At 38.8% G+C, this 20,252-nt stretch overlaps 1 protein-coding gene and 2 non-coding genes across 4 annotated transcripts in view; all 3 read right to left on the bottom strand.

Annotated features, from left to right (window-relative positions):
- eeig1b (estrogen-induced osteoclastogenesis regulator 1b) overlaps window positions 1–20,252 on the bottom strand; it is a 39,779-nt gene that overhangs the window by 7,929 nt on the left and 11,598 nt on the right. The window contains exons 3-9 of one of the 2 annotated variants that reach the window (XM_042509174.2): window positions 10,663–10,783; window positions 9,121–9,150; window positions 6,631–6,747; window positions 6,441–6,487; window positions 5,638–5,798; window positions 3,904–4,023; window positions 1,951–2,164 (exon numbers count right to left, since the gene is read on the bottom strand). In XM_042509174.2, coding sequence (XP_042365108.1) covers window positions 1,951–2,164; window positions 3,904–4,023; window positions 5,638–5,798; window positions 6,441–6,487; window positions 6,631–6,747; window positions 9,121–9,150; window positions 10,663–10,783 — 810 coding nt within the window. The remainder of the gene's footprint in view (window positions 1–1,950; window positions 2,165–3,903; window positions 4,024–5,637; window positions 5,799–6,440; window positions 6,488–6,630; window positions 6,748–9,120; window positions 9,151–10,662; window positions 10,784–20,252) is intronic. The other variant, XM_042509177.2, reaches the window with a different exon arrangement.
- Window positions 19,178–19,249, bottom strand: trnaq-uug (transfer RNA glutamine (anticodon UUG)). The gene has a single exon. It is a non-coding gene; the product is annotated as a tRNA-Gln (tRNA).
- On the bottom strand, window positions 19,948–20,019 carry trnaq-uug (transfer RNA glutamine (anticodon UUG)). Its single transcript has one exon. It is a non-coding gene; the product is annotated as a tRNA-Gln (tRNA).

The raw sequence follows: 20,252 nt of genomic DNA, 5'->3' as shown, positions 1-20,252 counted from the left end.
TAAGAAAACTGATGTCGTTCCAGGTTTCAGAGGGTTAAAGGAGAAGTGGTAGTATTACACATTTTTCTTACTAACAAATCCTATGTGCAGTTGAGCCAAATAAATGTGTGTGTGTATGTGTGAAACAGAGCCTGATATATCCTTCCTCTGTGCCATAGAGCTCCACTGTTGTCCAAAAACTATTAAAAACACATCAGTGAGCCACAATATTACACTAGGTGATATGTTTCTTCATTACCATGAACACACACACACACACACACACACACACACACACACACACACACACACACACTGACGTTTATTTTGACTCAGTCATACACACACACCTTGCTGCCACAAACACTCACTGATGTGTATTAATCCACAGTCAAAAATAGTTCCAGACAAATGCACATGGTCCTCCTGTTTGAGGAACGTCTGCTGTTCTACTGTAGTTTCCTGCTGTTTTAGGAAACTACTGAGCCTTTTTTATTAAAATAAATATTTGTGAGCTGTTTTTAAAGATTTATGTCTTCATTATAAAACCAGAAGGTTTGGGGTTGAATGCGGGCTAAGAAGTCCTGAGAGACCAACTAAAACAGTATTAATTTTGGCCTTTTTATGGGATTTGTTGCCACTTACAACAACTACAAAAAAAGAATTGCCACCTTTATCTGTTTATCTTTTTTTTCTCTTTATCTGTTTTCACGCAGATATGATAAAATGGGAAATAATCATGATTTGCTTTTGTTCAGTATGCTTTTGCTTATACTGTATGTTGAGCTGAAACTAAAACCGGCCTGTCCTCTTAAGTTTTTTATCCCTTTGGCCTTCTTTCTAGTGATGTCATCTTAACGTCCTGTCCCACTCACATGTGAACTGAACCTGAACTATAATTACTTTTGGAAATGTATTGTTTTGGTGTATGTGGTCATAGAGTGCTGGACACACTTATCTAAGGACTACGCATGTCGGTGAGATATAGAGAGATATACAGTATTTAGGTGTGGACTGTGGTGGACTGACTGATCCACCAACCAACCATATCCTACCAACATGGCTCGAATCATTATTTACTTGGGTTCCTTATATAAAAATTAAGAGCAAGGCGCTGGGAAGCAACAGACTCTCATTAGCCACTTATGTTTGCAAATGGAAACTGTGAATATAAAATATGCCTAATGGAGACATGTTAATTTTGAAAAAAAAAAAAAAAATTTTGTCGCAGAAAAAACGTTTTTTTCCACTCAAACAAGGTGGTATTTCAGGCAATTCCAAAAAGCCATATTTTGCAAAACTGCTATGTAAACAGTTTTTTTGTCTTTTCTAGGTCACATGATGCTATGACTATGTGCCTGTCAGTAGGAACTGGCTCCCTCATGATGCAGCAGGAGCTACAAGAGGTGTTATTGCATCACATAACTCTTAAAAGTTGAGCGGATTATCCAGAAATTTTGAATCCACAATTCCTCTGTGAAATTGTGGACTATCACCTCCCAGAAATCCCTCATACGTGGCCACTCCGACGTACAAGGGGCTTGCCTTTCCATTATTGTTCGCTCCAAAAGAAGCAGCAGGATTTCAGAAAAATGTCAGTGTCATTTTTTAAACCATATTTTAAAAAATGACAAATAAATCCACCTTGTACCTTGTCTAACACACTACATGAGCTTGTAACAGACATGACCACAGCACATTCCTGTTTTTGTGCTGGCTGACATTCAGTCTGAAGTCGTTCCATGTGACCCACAGAACACGCCACACACAATTCCTGGACAGTTTCTGACATGTCAGTTTACACATGCATGAGATTCAGCTTTAGACCTTTATCAGAGTGATGGAGTTCTGACATGCCTCACAGAGGGATCAATTCACGACCCTGCAGTTCCTCACCTCTCACACAAAGCTGTGGAGCACATGCAGGGGGAGTATGTGGGTTTCTGTGCAGGTGTGTGTTTGTGTGTGTACCTGGAGGATCTGTTGGACATGAGGGCTGCTGCAGAGGGCAGAGGAGGTCTCTCTGGTTTAGTGGGAGTTGCTTGTCGGTGCAGCTCGGTGGGGGTGGAGGGAGGTAGCTGGGTGGGCTGGGTGAGGCCACAGGAGACACTGCTGCTGGAGGAGGCGTTCCTCTGGTGACTGAGGTCAGTCAGGCTGGAGCTGCGAGAGTGAGCTGTGCTGTAGCCTGGAGGACAGGAGCAGAGGGGGGAACAGGTCAGGAGAGATGTGGGTTTAAGAGGTCCTTCTGTTCTGAAACATTTTTTCAAGGCACAGAAACAAAGTAATTTGTCAGTTCATATGTATGTATATTTTTACAGTGTAATAAAATAAAAAACAAACTCAAGATATACTCTAAATTATAGTCTAATTGAACTATTTATCTACTGACAATTTCTTTAAATATCTTGGTCTGTTTTACAGTTTTACTACTTTACATATTTACACATTTCATTATTTTCAAAATGTTTGATCATTATTTCACTTTGTGCTTTTAAACTTTCATTCACAGCTTGAGTATTTACTTTTTTACTCATGTATTTATTTTTATCATTATTTTTATTTTTTATTTTAATGATTAATCGATTTGTTTATTTATTCTTGTCTTTCTATTTACTGGTTTTAGTGTTTCCCTTAGTTCCTGGTTTTAATGAGTACTAGTTTTGTGTGTTTGTGTTTGTGTGTGTGTGTGTGTGTGTGTGTGTGTGTGTGTGTGTGTGTGTTTATTCACAGGCATACTGAATGAGTAAAAAATAATAAATAAAAAGCTAAGGATTTTTTTTTTTATTTCATCATTAATCATAACAGATTTTTCCTAACCTGATCATTTGATGAGATGGTCTTATGTTATATATATTGTGTAACTGCAGTGCAGATTCCAAACCAAATGTCCCCATGGGGACAAATAAAGTGGAACTGGATCTTGTTGTTTGTCATTAAGTCCTCCTCCTGCCCCTGCTCAGCTTTAGATTTGAAACATCTGCAGGACGTTTTTTTTTCAGTAACTGAATGAAAACATTATCTGTGCTAAAACAGAGCAACTCAGAGCAGCAGAGTAGCATCTATAACATGAGTACTGTCATGCTGATGGAATAATTCATTCATGATATGAACTATTATAATACAGCTAAATACAGCTCTGTTAATGGGTATTTATGTGAGAGGCCATTATTTGTTGGTGCTGTCAGCAGCTTGTGAAAACCGTTTTTTTAATGGAAGAATTTATTATTAGCACAAAGCTAAACTAGGGTGGCATGGAGGCCTTCTACATTCCACAGACATGCAGGTTAATTGGTGACTCTAAATTTGCTCGTAGATCTGAGCATGAATGGTTGTCTGTCTCTGTGTGTTAGCTCTACCCTTAAAAGGATACGCAGTTACAGCTAATGAATGAAGGAATGAGCAAAACTGACATTAAGAATGCCTTCGAACTAGATGTTGGCACAGGGCTCCTCTTTAAAACAGGACTTCAAGAACAGTGTTTCAGTCAGTACCCAAACGTATTATGTCATGATTTTGTGCTTCAGTGGTGCAAATCTTCAACTGAATTAGCACAAACCAGATGACACATAGTAAGACCTGGACATATGCAGACATATGCAGAGTAAAACCATTTGACTACATTCCCCTTCACCTCTTCTCATTTTTTAGTGCCCAGGGCTAATATTTTTTTCAAATTAATGTGATCACAGTAACACATTACTTTGTTTCTTTGTACCCCGTTACACCCAACACTGTTATTAACGAATAACAAACACTTAACATAGTCTTAAGCTGTTAAAATTACATGAATGATTGCATTACTAATTATTAGTCAACACTAATTTATCATATCTTGTGGTATTATTATTATTGCTTGTTGACAGTAAAATAACTCTTAACTAAAGTGTGTATTGTGTATTGATGATGGTTAGTGTAAAGGGTTACCTGAGGAAGCTCTCTGACCTGAGATCTTGCTGTGCTGGCTGGCATAGCTGGAGCTGCGGAAATGACCTGTGTGGAAGACATCATCTGGGCTGGGCACACCCTCTCCCTCCTCAGGAAGCCCTGCAGAACACACACAGTGAACATACACACACTGTGAACAAACACCATTAACACACTGTGAACACACAGTGAACACGCACACAGTAAACACACAGTGACACCTAGCTGCAGGATATCAATCAGAGAGATTATTTGCTCATCGCTGTTGTTTGTGGTATACACTGTATGTCATTTCATCATTGTCAATTGGACACTTTGAATAGCTTTGTTGTTTCATATTGATACTTCTTAAGTTTGGATGCCAAGAGGTGGCCTCTAGCTCACCTGCTAGAGTGTGTGCCCCATATGTTAAGGCCTTTGCAGCAGCCCAGGTTTCATTCTAGCCTGTGACCCTTTGCTGCATGTCAACACCCCTCTCTCTCCCACACTTCCTGACATTCTATAACTGTCCTGACAATAAAGGAAAAAATCCCCAAAAAATAATCATTAACAAAAACAACAAAAAATGCCAAATAGCAAATTAAGTGCTCAGTTTGTTTGAAAACACAAATTTAAGGGTTTAAGGGTTGTTTATCTAAATAAGAAAGCATATATATTTCCTTATTCACCTCTACTGATATCTTGCCATGCAGAGGTTTTTTTGGTTTTTTTGTTTTGTAATGAAACAAGAGCATCACAGTTCATACGTTACGATACGATACGATACAATTTAATAGTATGCTATAGGATATGATACAATTTGAATATGATACACGAATGCCAAACATAGGCATCTTTAGCCTCGAAAAATTCCTACTTTGAGTGGTTGTTGTCACTAAAGCAAGGATACTCAACTTGCCCATACATGTTTCTAGGATTTAGGAAATTTTAGGAAGTTTACTAAAATTCAAAAACAATTCCTATTGTGAATCGCTATTTTTAAATTATGAATTAGAAAATGGTTGAGGGGCTACCTGGCATCCTATGGGGGGCCAGATATGGTCCGGAATCATTTAGCTGGGTATCACTGCCTTAGTGCATAAAAAGGCACAAAATTTATTGACTGATTGCTTCTTTATCCAAAAACATAGAACAGTTCAATATGTGCCTAAAGAAAAACGTATTATTATGTATTATTATTTATATACATATTACCCACCAACATCACTTACTGCCCCCCATATAAAGCAGTCTAGAACCGGGTCTGTTTAAGAAGCTTATTATGTTGTGGGAAAAATAAACTATCACTGTGCTAATTGCTAAAACATGGGACTACAAAGCAAAAAGAGGTCAGACCAGATAAGAAGCAAGCAGTCATATGATCAGACAGGTTATAAACAAACCTCCAGGTATGAAAACTTTGAACCTGCCATCATTACCACAGTTATGCTCACACAGGTTTCCTGTGCAGTGAGGGATTATATCAGCAGGTCAGGTGCAATCACTTTCAGTCTGCCCTCCAAATAAAGTGGTTTAGATGACTTTATGCTTGTTTACAACCTGTAAACAAGCAAGTGGTTCGAATGCTAGTGTGTCTTCGCCATGACTTCACTGTTTGTTTTGTTTTTTTTAATGTCATCGTGTTCCCAAATCACATAATCGACAGAAAAACTACAAACACTGATAATGAGGTGGAATTACCCTTCAGTCTCAGCCGTCTAGAGGATACAGGGAACTGTAATGCTGAGTTGTTACCTGAGCTGCGTACTGATGACTGTCTGGGTTTGAAGGTGCGAGGACCCTCCATGATGCCTCCTCGCGGCGTCACTGTTGAGTCAGTGCTCTCACCCTTACAGTCCAGCTGCAGGGTGGGGTCCTCGTCCCCAACGGAGACTGATTTAGCTGTGCTGGGAGGCCTGATGGTAAAAACGCAGGCACAAAACAAAGAATGAGAGTTACAATCATTGTTTGTCACATTTACTTTTTTAGAGTCCAAAGTGGGCCAGAGGGAGGGAGATCTGAGGCAAAGATACTGTGTGAGGTGAAAAAAAAAGTGCATGAATGCGCTCTAAAAACAATGGAAGGTTAGATATTAAAGTTTGGCTGCTGATTTGACTGCTTATCAACAAGGTCAACAGCAGTTGAGGTACTTTTAAACCAAACGCAAACCTCTAAGGCTGGAAAATGGCCACTTGAGGCTTGAGGCTCAATCCCCAGTAACCCACATGTTAACCCTTTAAAACCTGGTGAGACAGAATTTTCCTTATGATGCCCTTCACAAGTATTTAAACCTCTGAATCCTGAGAAAATTTCTGTGACTTCTTTCAAAAACATGGGGAAGAGGCAGGGAGTAACTTAGTAATAAATGCTTCAGAAATTAGTAGGTTTAGAACATTATTTTTAAAAAGCTACGGGAAAAAAGTCTCAGTGATGTCTCAAGACAAAAGGGGGAGAAAGGGAGAAACTATATCTATACTTATCATGATATTTTTTTAAAGATTATGTTACTTAATTATTATAATTTTTAAGCACTTTTTCCAGGACAAAAAGGAACTCACGTTTTAAAGCAGGGATCCCCGGACAGGAGAGTCATCCCAATTATTACCTAAAAGAGAAAAAACAAAGACAGAGGTGCTACCAAACTTCAGTGGTATTCAGTGTGTGTGTGTGTGTGTGCATGCGTGCGTGTGTGCGTGCGTGCGTGCGTGCATACGTGCATGCGTGCATGCGTGTGTGTGTTTGTCCTACCTTTAGGATAGAGTTGTCCTGTCGAGTGTTTTTGGTGTCGTAACCCTCCAGGATGCAGCAGCGCACTGTGGAGCCTGAACCAGCAAACTCTGCAATGTTGAGATCAGCAAAACCTAACTGGAGACAGACAGACAGACAGACAGACAGACAGACAGACAGACAGACATGAGGAAAAAAAAGTAAAAGTAGAAACGGTACAAAAAACCTTTAAGGTGTAAAGTGGAAGGTGAAACATAGATTCAGAATAAAGTGGTCACGTCTGGTCCTCTTCTTTTTCTAGGAGGTGAATGAAGGAGAGTTTGACTTTTTGTAAAAGTCACTGACCTCCTTTAACCTCCTCATTTATGCGTTTCTGCCCAGTCAGCACTGCTTCTCACTCAAGGGGTCACAGTTTAAGGCAGTAGCAGTGTGTGTGTGTGTGTGTGTGTGTGTGTGTGTGTGAGAGCCTGTGTTTAAGTGTTCTTCATTGTCATTTTTGATCAAATAACATATTTGGTGCAAATTGGTTTTCACATGCGCTTCCAGTGAATCTGAAAACTCATAAAAATGCCTTTCTGAGGGGGCTGTCTGTTTTTCTGCAAAACAGATGCTGAAAATGTGAAGTTGTCTTGGACCAAGTCAGTCAACTCCTTAGTCACAGAGGGATTTGAAACACATTTCTCTCCACATAAAGATATATATTAACAGAACGCAGACCAGGTCATATTAAATGTGGCCAGAGCTGTGTGGATACAGCACTGAACGCGGGGCCCCGTTCAATTCTACGAGAGCTGCTCGATGGTTCATGAAGCCAAAACATTTCAGTTGCTGTGTACAAAATTACCAGGATGATCCGGGGATTATCGACACTACTTCCACACTGCCCATGCCCAGAATGTGCAGTGGAGACTTACTGTGGCCTAGTGCTGTCAAGTGCAACCGAGCGATTAACTTCCGCTGGCCAAATGGAGTAAAATGATTCAACCGTGTGGCTCATCTAGACTTTCTAAATGTTATCTGGACCAAATGGATCAAATCCCGTTAGGGAAATGGGTTACTTTGCAGGAGCTTTAACGCTAAAAAAAATTCATCCACCGATTATCAGACGTTTCTCTCCCAAATTGGCCTCAAAGTCCAGTGCACTGGCTGGGGGCTTGGTTGGACCCATAGACTACACACACATATATATATATATATATATATATATATATATATATATATATATATATATATATATATATATATATATATATATATACAGATGGACTACATGATAGCTCCCCCCTAAAAGTGTAACTTTTCAATCTGGATCGCCCCCTGGTGTCTGACTGTAGTATAGGTCTTGAATCCCGCCTCTCCATGTTAGTGAATCGGACATAGGCCAAACTTAAAAACTTGACAAGTACATGTCAAACAAAATTTTCCCAAAGATGGTTTCTGTCACTAAAGGTAGTTCTCATCATCCTGATGTTTGTTTTCATGATAAGTTCAGTTTTAGCAAGTTATTAAATTATACAAAAGGGGGATTTTCCACCATGATTGACAGCTGTGACAGCCAATCCATGTGCTCACGTTCAATGGAGCTGCTCGTGATTGGTTGGACGGGTGTTTTGGAGGGAACTCACCGTGGATAACGCTACTGCTCAGGCTCCGGCTATAATTAACATCATCCTTGCAAGATGGCAATGCCCGTATCTCAGATATTTTAACCTCATTCTATGGTTGTGCCCAAGACTAGATCGCAGATGCAAAAGACTCTTCTCTGACCAATCAGAGCATACTGGGCTTTTACAGGAGGGATATTTAATATGGAGGACAATACAGTTTTTTGTGTTTGTTTGTTTGTTTTTTTACATTAAAGCATGTAAACATGTTTTAGTAGATCCTGTAAATGAGCAGAATAGGTGCTCTTAAACTTTCAGCTGTGAAGCACTTTAAATTTATTTATTTAACAATGTAAGACTCTACTTTATCAATTATAACTTTAACTGATTGTCAAAGTCTAAACTGTCCTCTGACAAACACATGGTTCACACATTACTCATCATGCAGTGGCCCCTGTAATTAACCTGGAGAGATCAAATGATCCCTGTAATCAGGGCGTGACATGATATATTATCATAATATAATCCCACGTAGCTCACAGCTGATACCTTTAACTACTGCCTGTCTTCAGGTACAGCTGTTACCCCCCCACACATACACACATACACATGCACACACACGCAATAGTAAAGTGTGATGTGTTACTAGCCACTTCACGCAGTCATCCCCCTCTGTCTGCGTCCTGTCACATGTCTCTGTAACAAAGCCCTGTGATGTTAACACACAGATTTTACCATCAGTGACACTGTAAAAGTGTGTTCTATAAAGGAAGCAGGCTGCTCTTAACTTTATGAGCTCACAGGTCAAACAGGTAAGCTGAACTAGGCTGAGCTGGTTTAAAGACAAGTTTTAAGATCTTGTATATTTTTGTTGTTATTGTTCACATGATCAGAAAAATAATCTTACCTTTGAGAAGGTCTTTCCTCCTTTGAGCTCCTGCAGCGATAGAGAGCAAAACATACATCAGCCTGCTAACACTGTCTCTACAGTCATAAACATATTACATCACATCATATGGAAACTAATATAGAACCTGCTGTGAGACAGCAGCCCAGTCACCAGAAGAAAATGTTGGCATTGGACGTTTCTTCTATAACTATATTAAACAGGGTTGTCACAGTCATAGCAAACCTGTAAAAATCATGGAATCTCACAGTCACATTTTCCAGGCCTGAAAAAGTCATGAAATTAGTAAAAGATACTGAAAGTGTTACAAAAGTTATGGAATTTTGTAGCATTTGTGGATAACCTTCCAGATAATTTCCACAAAATGTTGTCTTCCGTGGCTATCAGTGTAACAGCTTTTATATCTGTAGATCACCTTTAGTTTGAAGAAAAAATGTGTTCACATTTTATATGAATCATATTAACTTTTCTTTAGTGACGTAATTTATCAAGGTCATAGTATATGAGCTGACTTTCTCATCTTGAGGTGTGTGGGGGGGTGGATGGATGGCTTGAAATGTTAGCGAGACACCTGTCAGGCTGCAGACTGCTGTTCAAGAGCAACAAACAACAAAAGTTGTTGCTTTTGAGCAGTTAGTCATTGGTCTTCAAGCTGCTTCTACGCACCAAATGAGGGTGTTTTTTCGTGCCATGAAAGGCAGTCGATTTTGACACAAACGTTGCTTTCTTTCCAGCAGGGATTGTGCCTCCAAAACCGGGTACTTTAAGCCAAACCATGATCTATTCCTACTGACCCATAACCAGTGTTTGGGACTAACTTATTAACTGGTTACAGTCAAAAAAATGACAAAATAAATTGTAATCAGTAAGTTACTGAGAAAAAAAAAAATCAATTAAATAACAGTTAGTAATCAAAATGTTGGTGATTACAAAAGGTTTACATATGAAAAAAATCTTTTCAGTAAAAAGTTAATATGTTTAATAAAAAAATTCCTGCTGTTGCTTTACATCTTTTTGCCATGTAGGAATATCTTCTTTTGGCAGATTTTTGGACAATACGGGTAGGCAAAGCTGTTGAGACAAATTTGTGCGCAATATTTGCAAACTTATGTTTTTAGGGTTTTTTTTCAGCTTTATTGCCCTGTTTAAACATTTGTTTAAAAAGTTACATTACTTTGATGAAGTAGTATAAAAAGTTACATAACTTAATACATTTTTACAGGGTAACTATTAATATGTGACATATTACATTTCAAATGTAAACTTCCCAGTGGTTTTTGCGCACAATCAACCCTTAACTACAGCATCGTTAAAACATAAAGAAACCTTAAGTTTTAAGGTATTTGCGACATAATAACATAAAAATGTAACGTATCTGCTATTTTCAGAATTGTACAATGCCAACTGGTCTTCTTTTGATGGACTAGAGAGCAAACAAGTATACTATGCATTACTTTCTTCATAAGCATATTGTCTGGAGAAATGGCACTGCCTTTAAATGTTGATTGAAAGGAGAGGTGGCTGCTGGGAACGGTAGTTTACCTTTCGTACAGAGACCCGGCAGATGCAGGGGTCCAACACTCCAGTGATTGGATTAGCACTCATTTTACATACGAAGGAGAACTTCTTCCTCCATCGAACACAGTTCTGCTGCACCTCCTCCCTACACACACAAACACACACAAACAGAGCTCTGGTTAGACTGTCTGGGAGACAAATATTTAACAAACCATGCTGTTTACAGTAGCCTAATATTACATGTGTATTTGTGTAAGCAGACAGCTTGAAAACACTGCAGGCACCATATTCTCTGTAATCCCTGACATATTCAGGTTGACTGTCTAGCTGGACCCTGGGGCCCCTAAACCTACACTCACAGCCCTTCTGGTTGCATCTTTTCATAGAGAATGCGCAAAATTTACAGACTTCCAACTATCACATTTACATATCATAGGAAACAATATGAGGTTGTGTGGATTATTTAAAGGGTCATGTGGTAAATATTGACTAAAATGATATGCAAGATGATTCCAGTATGATTTTACACCTGGAAGAGATCTAGCGTCTGATTAAAATGTTCTCACTTGTAGACAAACTGCTTTTCACCTGTGAACCTCTAGTAGGCTTTTACTGTGCAGTGGCTGTAGGACATTACAGGACATTATTGACACTAAAAGAGCAGCTGGCAGCTTGTGAGAAATGTCCAACACATTATCAGTTTAACCTTCTGAAACCTTGATTTCTTTAAAAAGGCAACGACCATTTTAAGATGAAATGACCCAGAGATTAGAAAGCTATTATAACAAAGTAACAAGAAAATTACCTGAAAACTAGCTAAAGAAAAAAAAAACACCCGCCAAAAAACACAAAACAAACAAAAAACAACCAAAAAAAAGGAAAGTTAAAAAAAACTGAATTAAAAAGGGGCCATGACATGAAAAATGATAATAATTCTGTTAAAAATAATAGCTTTTTTCAAAATAATTTTCCAAATCTACTAATTTCTTGCAATTTGTGGGGTGTGTCTTACTAAACTCCCCATTGCCTTTTTTCCTGTGATTCTGAAAGAAATCAAACTTGTTTGCAAAGGGTACAAAGGTTTAAATTGTTTTAAAATGTGTCTAAACACAGCACAAGAAAAGTGATTTTAATCCAGGTTTCAAAGGGTTAACAAGGCCTGAAAGATCTGGGATCCAGTGGTCATGACTGCTTATGGCAGCACAAGCGCATCCACACTGTAGAGACATGCTAAAAGTTTAATGTGATGTGTCTTGTTTTTTTGTCCCATTTGATGTTGAAAGCTTAATGTATGAAAGATCAAATGAAAGTGAATATGTTGTTAAACAAAGAAAATGATATTAGAAGCTACACTCTGCCTTTTCTCAGAAACATTAGGAGGACGAGGTCATGGCTCATGATGGTCCAGATGATCTCATCTGGTTCTGTTGAGGGGTTTTCCACTGACAGAGTGAAAACACATTCAGTGTTTATCTGTGTGTAGTTTAGTGTAGGACATTTACTGCTCTCCATGTCTCAGTCTAAGTTTCCAACAGTCTGCAATCAAATGATTCAGCTGTGGAGGGGAGATGGTCCCTGATATCTAGACTGCAGGGGGTTTATTAATGCATACGCATACGATGTAGTGTAAGAAATCAGTCTTTAATCTGATAAAATACAAGTGACTGATTGTGAGAAAGGCTAAAGTTATGTTACTCTCTTAGTTGTAACCAAGTAACCTTCAAGGACTAAAACAAATTGTGTATTTTTCAAGTAGTGGTTTAAAACAAGTCGAAATAAGTTGCAGTCTGACAGCCTTAATATTTCAGCCCGTTTCCACTCTGAACCTCGGCATGCAAATGTAACGCCAAAAGTCACCTTCTGTGTCCAACTGGTGCGCGGCTGGACTGCATCAGATGAGAAAGCCCTTGTTATTATATACTGACCGACGGCTAGATGGAGCTAGGCAAGTCCATGTGGCATCACATAGCCAGACGGAGCCAGTCACGTGTGCGAGAACCACTGAAGGACAACGCCAGGTAATAACGCTGCGGGTAACCACGTAATATAAGGAGCACCTGTGTGCCTGTAGGCCTTACCTCTTTTGCCTAATCCCGACCATCGTGCTGACCGTGCTGTTGTGTAAACAAAAAGACCATGCTGCGTCATCCCACCATGTGCATTTGTTGACATCACAATAACAGATGCGAACTGTGGCTTTGATTGTCCCACACATACGCCAAAAGCGCTGACAGCACATTTTGACGGGTTCAAAGTAAGAACAGGCTTGAGACACACACACACACACACACACACACAGACATATATATGTCCGGTGGAAAAACACTGCAAGGGATCACACATTCTAGGGCATTGTCTGCCACTCACTACAGGGCTATCGGAGTGTAATATTGAATAGTGATTCTATGTCTAGCTCACATATGATTGCAGTGATTCGTATTTACAGTGTAACAGTGTAAAGGTGATGGTGACCTGAAGGTTGTCTGTGTTTCTTCAATCAGTACAACTCCTGAGAAGTCAAAGGGTGTCTTCAAGAAATAAAGGTCTGAAGACAGCCTGGAATTTGGGAGGCCACGGAGGGAAATGAGGACTCATGGGATTGATCCAGTGTGTCCCTCCCTCAGTCTACAACAGGCTTTACACACTAAGCTGATGAATAAAGAGCAAAGGTGAGCTATAACAGCTGAGACCACAGCAGAGCATCTGGGAAATAATACTGAAGGGTTACTAAGTCCTCTACTCTGTATTCACACACACACACACACACACACACACACACACACACAGGCCATCAGCATGCTTGGCTTGTCCCAACTTGGCTGGTAAACTGATGTTATCTGTCCCTGGAAACACTACATGAGAACCATCCCACTCTCTTCATGATCAACTCTGCAGTTACACCACACACACACACACACACACACACACACACACACACACACACACTCAGCCCGCTGCCCTGCTAATAACATACTGCGCCGCATGCTTGTTCTTTGGAATGTGATGTCAGAATGTAGGAAGTGTAACCGATATGCAAATCTGACCAGCAGCATGAAACACCCTACTGACGCCTTTTATCATGTTTCACATTATTTATTCATGCACAACCACACGTACTGTTGCTGCAGCATGTCTGACAACTCTATTGTTGTTACCTCAAATTGTAAATACATTTCACAGATATAAATCTGCACAGTTAGCTACTGAAGGCATAATCTTGAAAATATCAAAACTGCAAAGCTATGGTTTATGCTTTCATTCAGGTTCTGAGGTGTCTCAGCCCTGCCAATAAAGCTCAGTTAAAGCTGCTTTGACTTGTTATTGGCACCAAAAGATAAAGTTGTTTCTTTTAACATCCATCAAACACAGAGAGATATTATTCATTTGGAGTGATGTTTGTGTCAACTTGATAAACTCTAGTATTCAGCATTGTGCATAATGTCCTTAAAGAGCACATTCATAGCACATGCTCGTGTTTATGTTTAACAGTCAACTGAGGATATGGATTAGCAACTACCGAATGTTTGCGTTATTCAATCTCATAAAAGTTAACTGAGTGCTGCATGGATGGCGTTTTTCTGTGGGCCGATGTGGTTGTAAGAGGAATATCTGAACTGATTGTGTGATAGTTGTCAGACTTTTGTCAGAGCTAGACAATTCTACACTATGATTGGCCAGTCTGCGTTGAGGGAGGGACTTAGCAAAGAGTCTGTTATGATGCGTTCTGCCAGACCTTTTCTCCAGAATTAGAAACAAACATCTTTTTCTGTTTTTACCACATACATCCGTTTAATTTATATGTGAAGCTGGGACAGAGAGAGTAATTTCTTATTTTAGCATTAACATCACAGCCAATCACAGTGCATGATGCTCAAAGGAGACAAAGATTTGTTTGATTTTAGTTTTCTCTTAAGAAATTACGCAACAAAAGAACAGATTTGCTGGCACAGGGAGATAGACCTCGCTATATGAGATTAGAAAAAATACAAGTCTAAACGTCAACATCAGCAACAAATTTGAAACAGCGCATTGAGTTGAAGCATCTGATGAGTCTGAGAAAATGAAACACCTGTCAACATAATAACAGCCCACAAACATAATACAAATCTGCAGCTATTACTGTAATAATCCCACAAAAGTAATACATTTCCCACAAATGTAATAGGAGTTGCCTACTACAAGCGTAATACGTAATACGGATTTGATAAATTTGTGGGAGGGTGAAAATCTTAAGCTTTAAAAATTGTAATAACCTCCCACAAATGTAATATAAAAATGAAAAATGATCTTCGCGTTCATTGTTGTATATTTATTTACTGATACACCTGCCAATGGCGTCCAGTCAGCTCATAAAAAAAAAAAAAAACACGTTCGAGCCGAGCGGGTCGAAACATGTTAAAGCAGCACTCTGAGTAAGTTATAAAAAATTATAGAAATGTTACCAGCAATATAGGCTGTGCATTCCACTTGGCACAGTGATCTTTGTTTAAAATTCATATTGTAAACTTTGAACATGAACTAGTTCATCTGAATCTGTGTGAGGGGAACTTTGAGCTTGAGTGTGAGCGTGCGCACCACTGCCTCTTATTTTAGCTCTGTTTTTGGTCTCCACCATCTTCTGACATAAATATCTGTCTCTTTAGCTGCTAAATGCTCCACTGTGTTTACCAGCTCGTCTCAAACTGTGTCTCTGGGCTGTTTGCTGAGCAGGTAGTGTTTTCTTTTCAATATTTGTTTTTCAATCATATGAGCTAAAGTCAGTATCTTCAGGCATTCTTTTCCAGCATTAACTTTATCAGCGCAGCTTTTCCCACTCGGCTTATCTGAAGGCTAACCTGAAGTTTACAGCTCTTGAAAACAACAGGCCTGGAGGCTGCCGGCAGCCTGGGAGAGGCAGAAACAGCCAGACAGGTTCTGCAACTTCTTTTCTTACAGCCCGGCCTGCTGCCTCCACAAACACACCATTGTACAGCAAGTACATACAAGCAACGCCGTCTCTCTGACTCGCTGGTCACAGCCTCCAAGGCACTGTTCAAAAATGTCTGACTTCATGACCAGTATAGGCTTAAAATGACATTTTTTGCTTATCAAAAAAATAGGTAATTACTAGGAGTGACTCCAAGTAGTCAATTATTTGATGATTCGATCTATGGAACCTGATCTCGCTGCTAATCTCACAGTTAAAATGTCAAACTGTAGATTCTAATTACTTAACCTTTCTTAGAACAAGCATGCAAACCCTCAACAAACTAAGTACAGTGCAAAAGGTACTGTATGCTGTACTGACAAATGCTTTTTATTGTAGTACACTTCCTCTAGAGTTTCAGTTATTTAAAAAGCAGTATGGAGAACTTGTAAATTTACTTTAGATGCACTCTTGTCTTAGTATAGACTACTAAGAATTACTATTTCTAACAACTTAATAATTTTAAGTAAAGTACATTGCGTTTGTATATCAAACAACTCATTTTTTAAAATTTGGGCTAACTAATATTACATTCTCTGCAACTTTGAATTTCTTTGTTGTATTTACTTGAACAGCAATATGATTTATTTGATAAAACCATGCAAATCAATTTCATTAAAAGACCTAGTTAAGTGGTACTTATGTAACTTTAGTGCTGCAAACATCCATAGATGAAAATGTCAAAGGATCAGTGCATTTGGATTATGAGGAGCTACTGAATGTCTATAGAGGCCAAATAAAAACAACATATTGGCCCTTTTTTCCACAAAGATTGTGCTATAGAGCCACTACAGAGTCCCTTCTTTACACCACCCGACACCGGAATATTTTTAAATAACCTATAGAAAAATGTTGAGGGGGCAAAGAAAAAAGCTAAAGAAAAGCTATATTTGTAATTATCATAATCATATCTAAAATTACATTACAGAATTATAACAGTATTTTAAACACTTTTCCAAGTCTTGTTTGCCTTGTTTTGTTTTGTTTTTAAACTTTTTTTCTTTTCTCTTTTTTTTTAACTAATTTTCAGGTTATTTACTTTTGGCTTTCTTCTTTTGATGATCATTGCCTTCTTCACATGTTTTTGAAAGAAATCAAGCCAATTTGCTCAGATCTCAAAGGGTTTACGCCAAGCTGACTTAATGAAGTGAAAGGAAAAGTTGATTAACTGACTACCACATAACCTGCTATAAATGTCACTGAGCACATCTTAGATAAAGTCAGACACTGCAGCTGCAAGAAGGAAAATCTATCCATCACACTTGACATCTTTTTGAAGCACATCTGTTCACGCTGGCCACGTATGCACGGCTGGCTTTAATCGCTTTGTTATAAGTTCTCCTCCACTCAAATATGTGTGCTGTTATTGTTCCCTCACTGTGATGTTCTAGTGCACAGAACAATGTCTGTCCACCACTCTGACTGTAGAGTACCACCTTAGCACCACACAGCCTCTGCTCTGCACTTGTCTTGCAGGAAAAACTCACTTGTGTTTTTTGTAAGTTAAGCTGCTTTCCGAGAACACTGAAGTGCTGCTACAAATGTGTTTGTGTTCAAAACTCCCACTTGACAAACTCTGCTCTCCTTTTTAGCAGTGTGCATCTTTTTTTCTGGTGGAAGAATCCGAGGAATGAGACAAAGTTGCAAATGAGCCTCACACACACACACACACACAGTTAAACCACATCACCCAGCTGTGACTTTTTTAATCATTCGAGACAATATGCTAGCTAGTGCCTGTGTGTCTCCTCTTTGGTTGCCGTGTGTGTTTGTATGCATGTTATTAACCCTTTGAAACCTGGATGGACATCAGTTTTTCCTGTGCTGCATTAAGATGCCTTTAATAGGTATTTCTATATTTGAACCCGAGCAAAAAGTTTTAATTCTCTTAAATAACACAGGACAAGGCAGAGAGCAAATGGACAGAAATTGATAAAAGGTGACAAGAAAACAACCTGAAAATTAATTATAAAAAAGGAGAGAGAGAGAGAGAGAACGAGAGAGAGAGAAATAGGTATTAGAAATTTACCCCCCCAAAATATAAGAAATACATATTCCAATTATGTTACTGAGTATGTTTTGGGGGGGGGGGGGTTCTTTTTCAGGTATTTCCTTGTTTGTTTTTGTTTTTTCGGTAGTTTTCTTGTAATTTTTACATTTTCTTTTTGCTAATTTTGGGTCATTTCTTGTTAAGTTGCTCATTGCCTTAATTCCTCCCATGCTTTTGAAAGGGAGCAAGCCTCTTTGCTCAGGTTTCAATGGGTTAAGTGTTAGAGTATGATGCATAGGTTCTTATGTAACAATGCGCTGGCTTTATTCTGCAGGTGTATGTCTAAGGTGGTGGTGGCTCAAAGGTTTACAGTGGGATTGAGACTGAGGGTGATGTATTTGGCTGCTCCCAAATATGCACATTTGTAATTGTAAGAAAGTGAATGTGAAACAAGTGTTAGCAGTCTGCAGAGAAGTATTATATGAGATGGACCTGTGTGTGAGCATGATGTCAGACTGCCAGTAAAAAGAGGGGTCAGTCAGCAGGAGGTCTCTTTGCTGTTGCAGCTCATTGAGTTGGGGTTTAGTTGCATTTTTACATGCAGAAAGTTCCTTTAAATGGGTATTGTAACTCCTGCTATAAAATATACTCTGATTTTTAAAGCTATAGTTAGGGAGCTGTAAACGGGAAGTGTTGTCATGGAATCAGTGAGTTGGTTGTGGGTAGATTAGCCTGGATTTTCACTATTTTGGTCAAATTAAAAACTTCTTGATGTGCTATCACAGCCTCCATGGGTTTTCATTAACCCCCAAGTTGCACAAATTGAAATTGCGAATATAAAAAGGAAACACATACATTAAAAAAAACAAAAAAAACTGATGAATGACAAAAAAGTTTTTGTGCTTGCTTGAGGTGGTATTTCAGACTATTCAAAAATTTCACAAAACTGCAATGGAAACACTTTTTTGGCTTTTCTAGCTCACATGGTACTATGGCTATGTGCTTGTCAGTAGGAACTGGCTCCCTTATGATGCAGCAGCTACAAGAGGTGTTATTGCATCACATAACTCTTCAAAAGTTGAGCGGATAATCCAGAACTTCTGAATCCACAATTCCTCTGTGAAATCGTGGACTATAACCCCTACAAATCCCTCATTGCTGCTCCTACGTTTAAGGGGCTTGCCTTTCCATTATGGCTCCATAACACGCCTACGTGGCCTTGGATTGGAAATAATGACGCCACTGAAGTGGTTGCAATAGAAATAAAGCTGCTAATGTTTTCAGCATCCATCACCATGCTTCTTGGAATACAGAATATTATTCAGTCATCTTGCAATTGTGTTTTATCAACATCTCGAAAATACTGCTTAAGATTTAAAATCAGATGTAAATCTGAAATGGAAATGTGCGTCTGGAGTTAAACATTACACCATAGAGCCACAAAACCACTACTTCTCTTAAACCTGAATGCAGTGCTCTAGAACACAAAACCTATAATTATTTGATATCTGTTTCTGAATATAAAACAGCCCTAAAGCAGAATTCTAGCACAGAGGTGAAGAACTTAAAGCTCTGGCCAAAAAAGGTTCCACTGAGACTTGAACTCGGAGCACTGGATTCAAAGTCCAGAGTGCTAACCATTACACCATGGAACCACAAATTATTCTCAATAGTAAATCTCTTTATTTCAACATAATAAAAAAGTTACACTACAACAACATAATGGTTTTCAGAAGGACTCAATATCAATTCAGTGTGACCACATGATACACATCTCCAGCATATCAAACTACCTAAGTGGGCAAAGCATTCATCAGCAGTACAAACACTGGTGACCTAACATATTCTTCTCTAATAAGGTTAAACTGAGACTTCAGAAATCAAATCGCTGGATTTAGAGTCCAGAGTGCTAACCATTACACTATGGAACCTCAACACAGGACTGGTAGACAGTTTCTTACATGATATCACTATGGCTGTTATCCAGAATGGACATGAAACTGTTAACAAAAAAGAAGACTAGATCACACCAGCAGTCACTTGTTCACATCATGTGCCAGAAATACTTTAATTCTGCTTTGACTGTCCCACTTGTAGTCAGGTTCCACTGAGACTTAACATCGGATCACTGGATTCAAAGTCCAGAGTGCTAACCATTACAACATGGACACACAAAAGTATTTGATACAATAAAATGTTTTTTTAATGTAAGGACTTTTTTTTAATGTGTGTCCTCTGACATTGAAAGAATTACCACAGTCAGTGTTTTCTTTCAACACATCATATACAAATAAGTGCAAATCAGTGAGGATTACAAACCATACAGTGCCTTTTACTACTCAGCCATCCAGAAAGGCTCCACTGAGATTTGAACTCAGATCACTGGATTCAAAGTCCAGAGTGCTAACCATTACACCATGGAACCTCAAAAGTATCCAACCACTTAGAAAATCATTATTTCAACATACTCAAAACAATACTTTGGAGTTATACTGTAAGATGGCTTTCAGATGGACTGAACTAAATGTCAATTCAGTGTGATAACATGATACAGCCCTCTGGCACATTAAGCTATGTAAGCTAGTACAACTGCTACCAACAGTACAAACATAGAAACCACTGGTTCCACTGATGACACATCATATGCCAGAAACACTT

This window comes from Plectropomus leopardus, chromosome 20, assembly GCF_026936395.1.
Source record: "Plectropomus leopardus strain MGB_pleo_1.0 chromosome 20, ASM2693639v1, whole genome shotgun sequence".
Classification (NCBI taxonomy): domain Eukaryota; kingdom Metazoa; phylum Chordata; class Actinopteri; order Perciformes; family Serranidae; genus Plectropomus; species Plectropomus leopardus.
The sequence above is the reverse complement of the archived record's forward strand: the minus strand, read 5'-3'. Positions and strand labels throughout refer to the sequence as shown.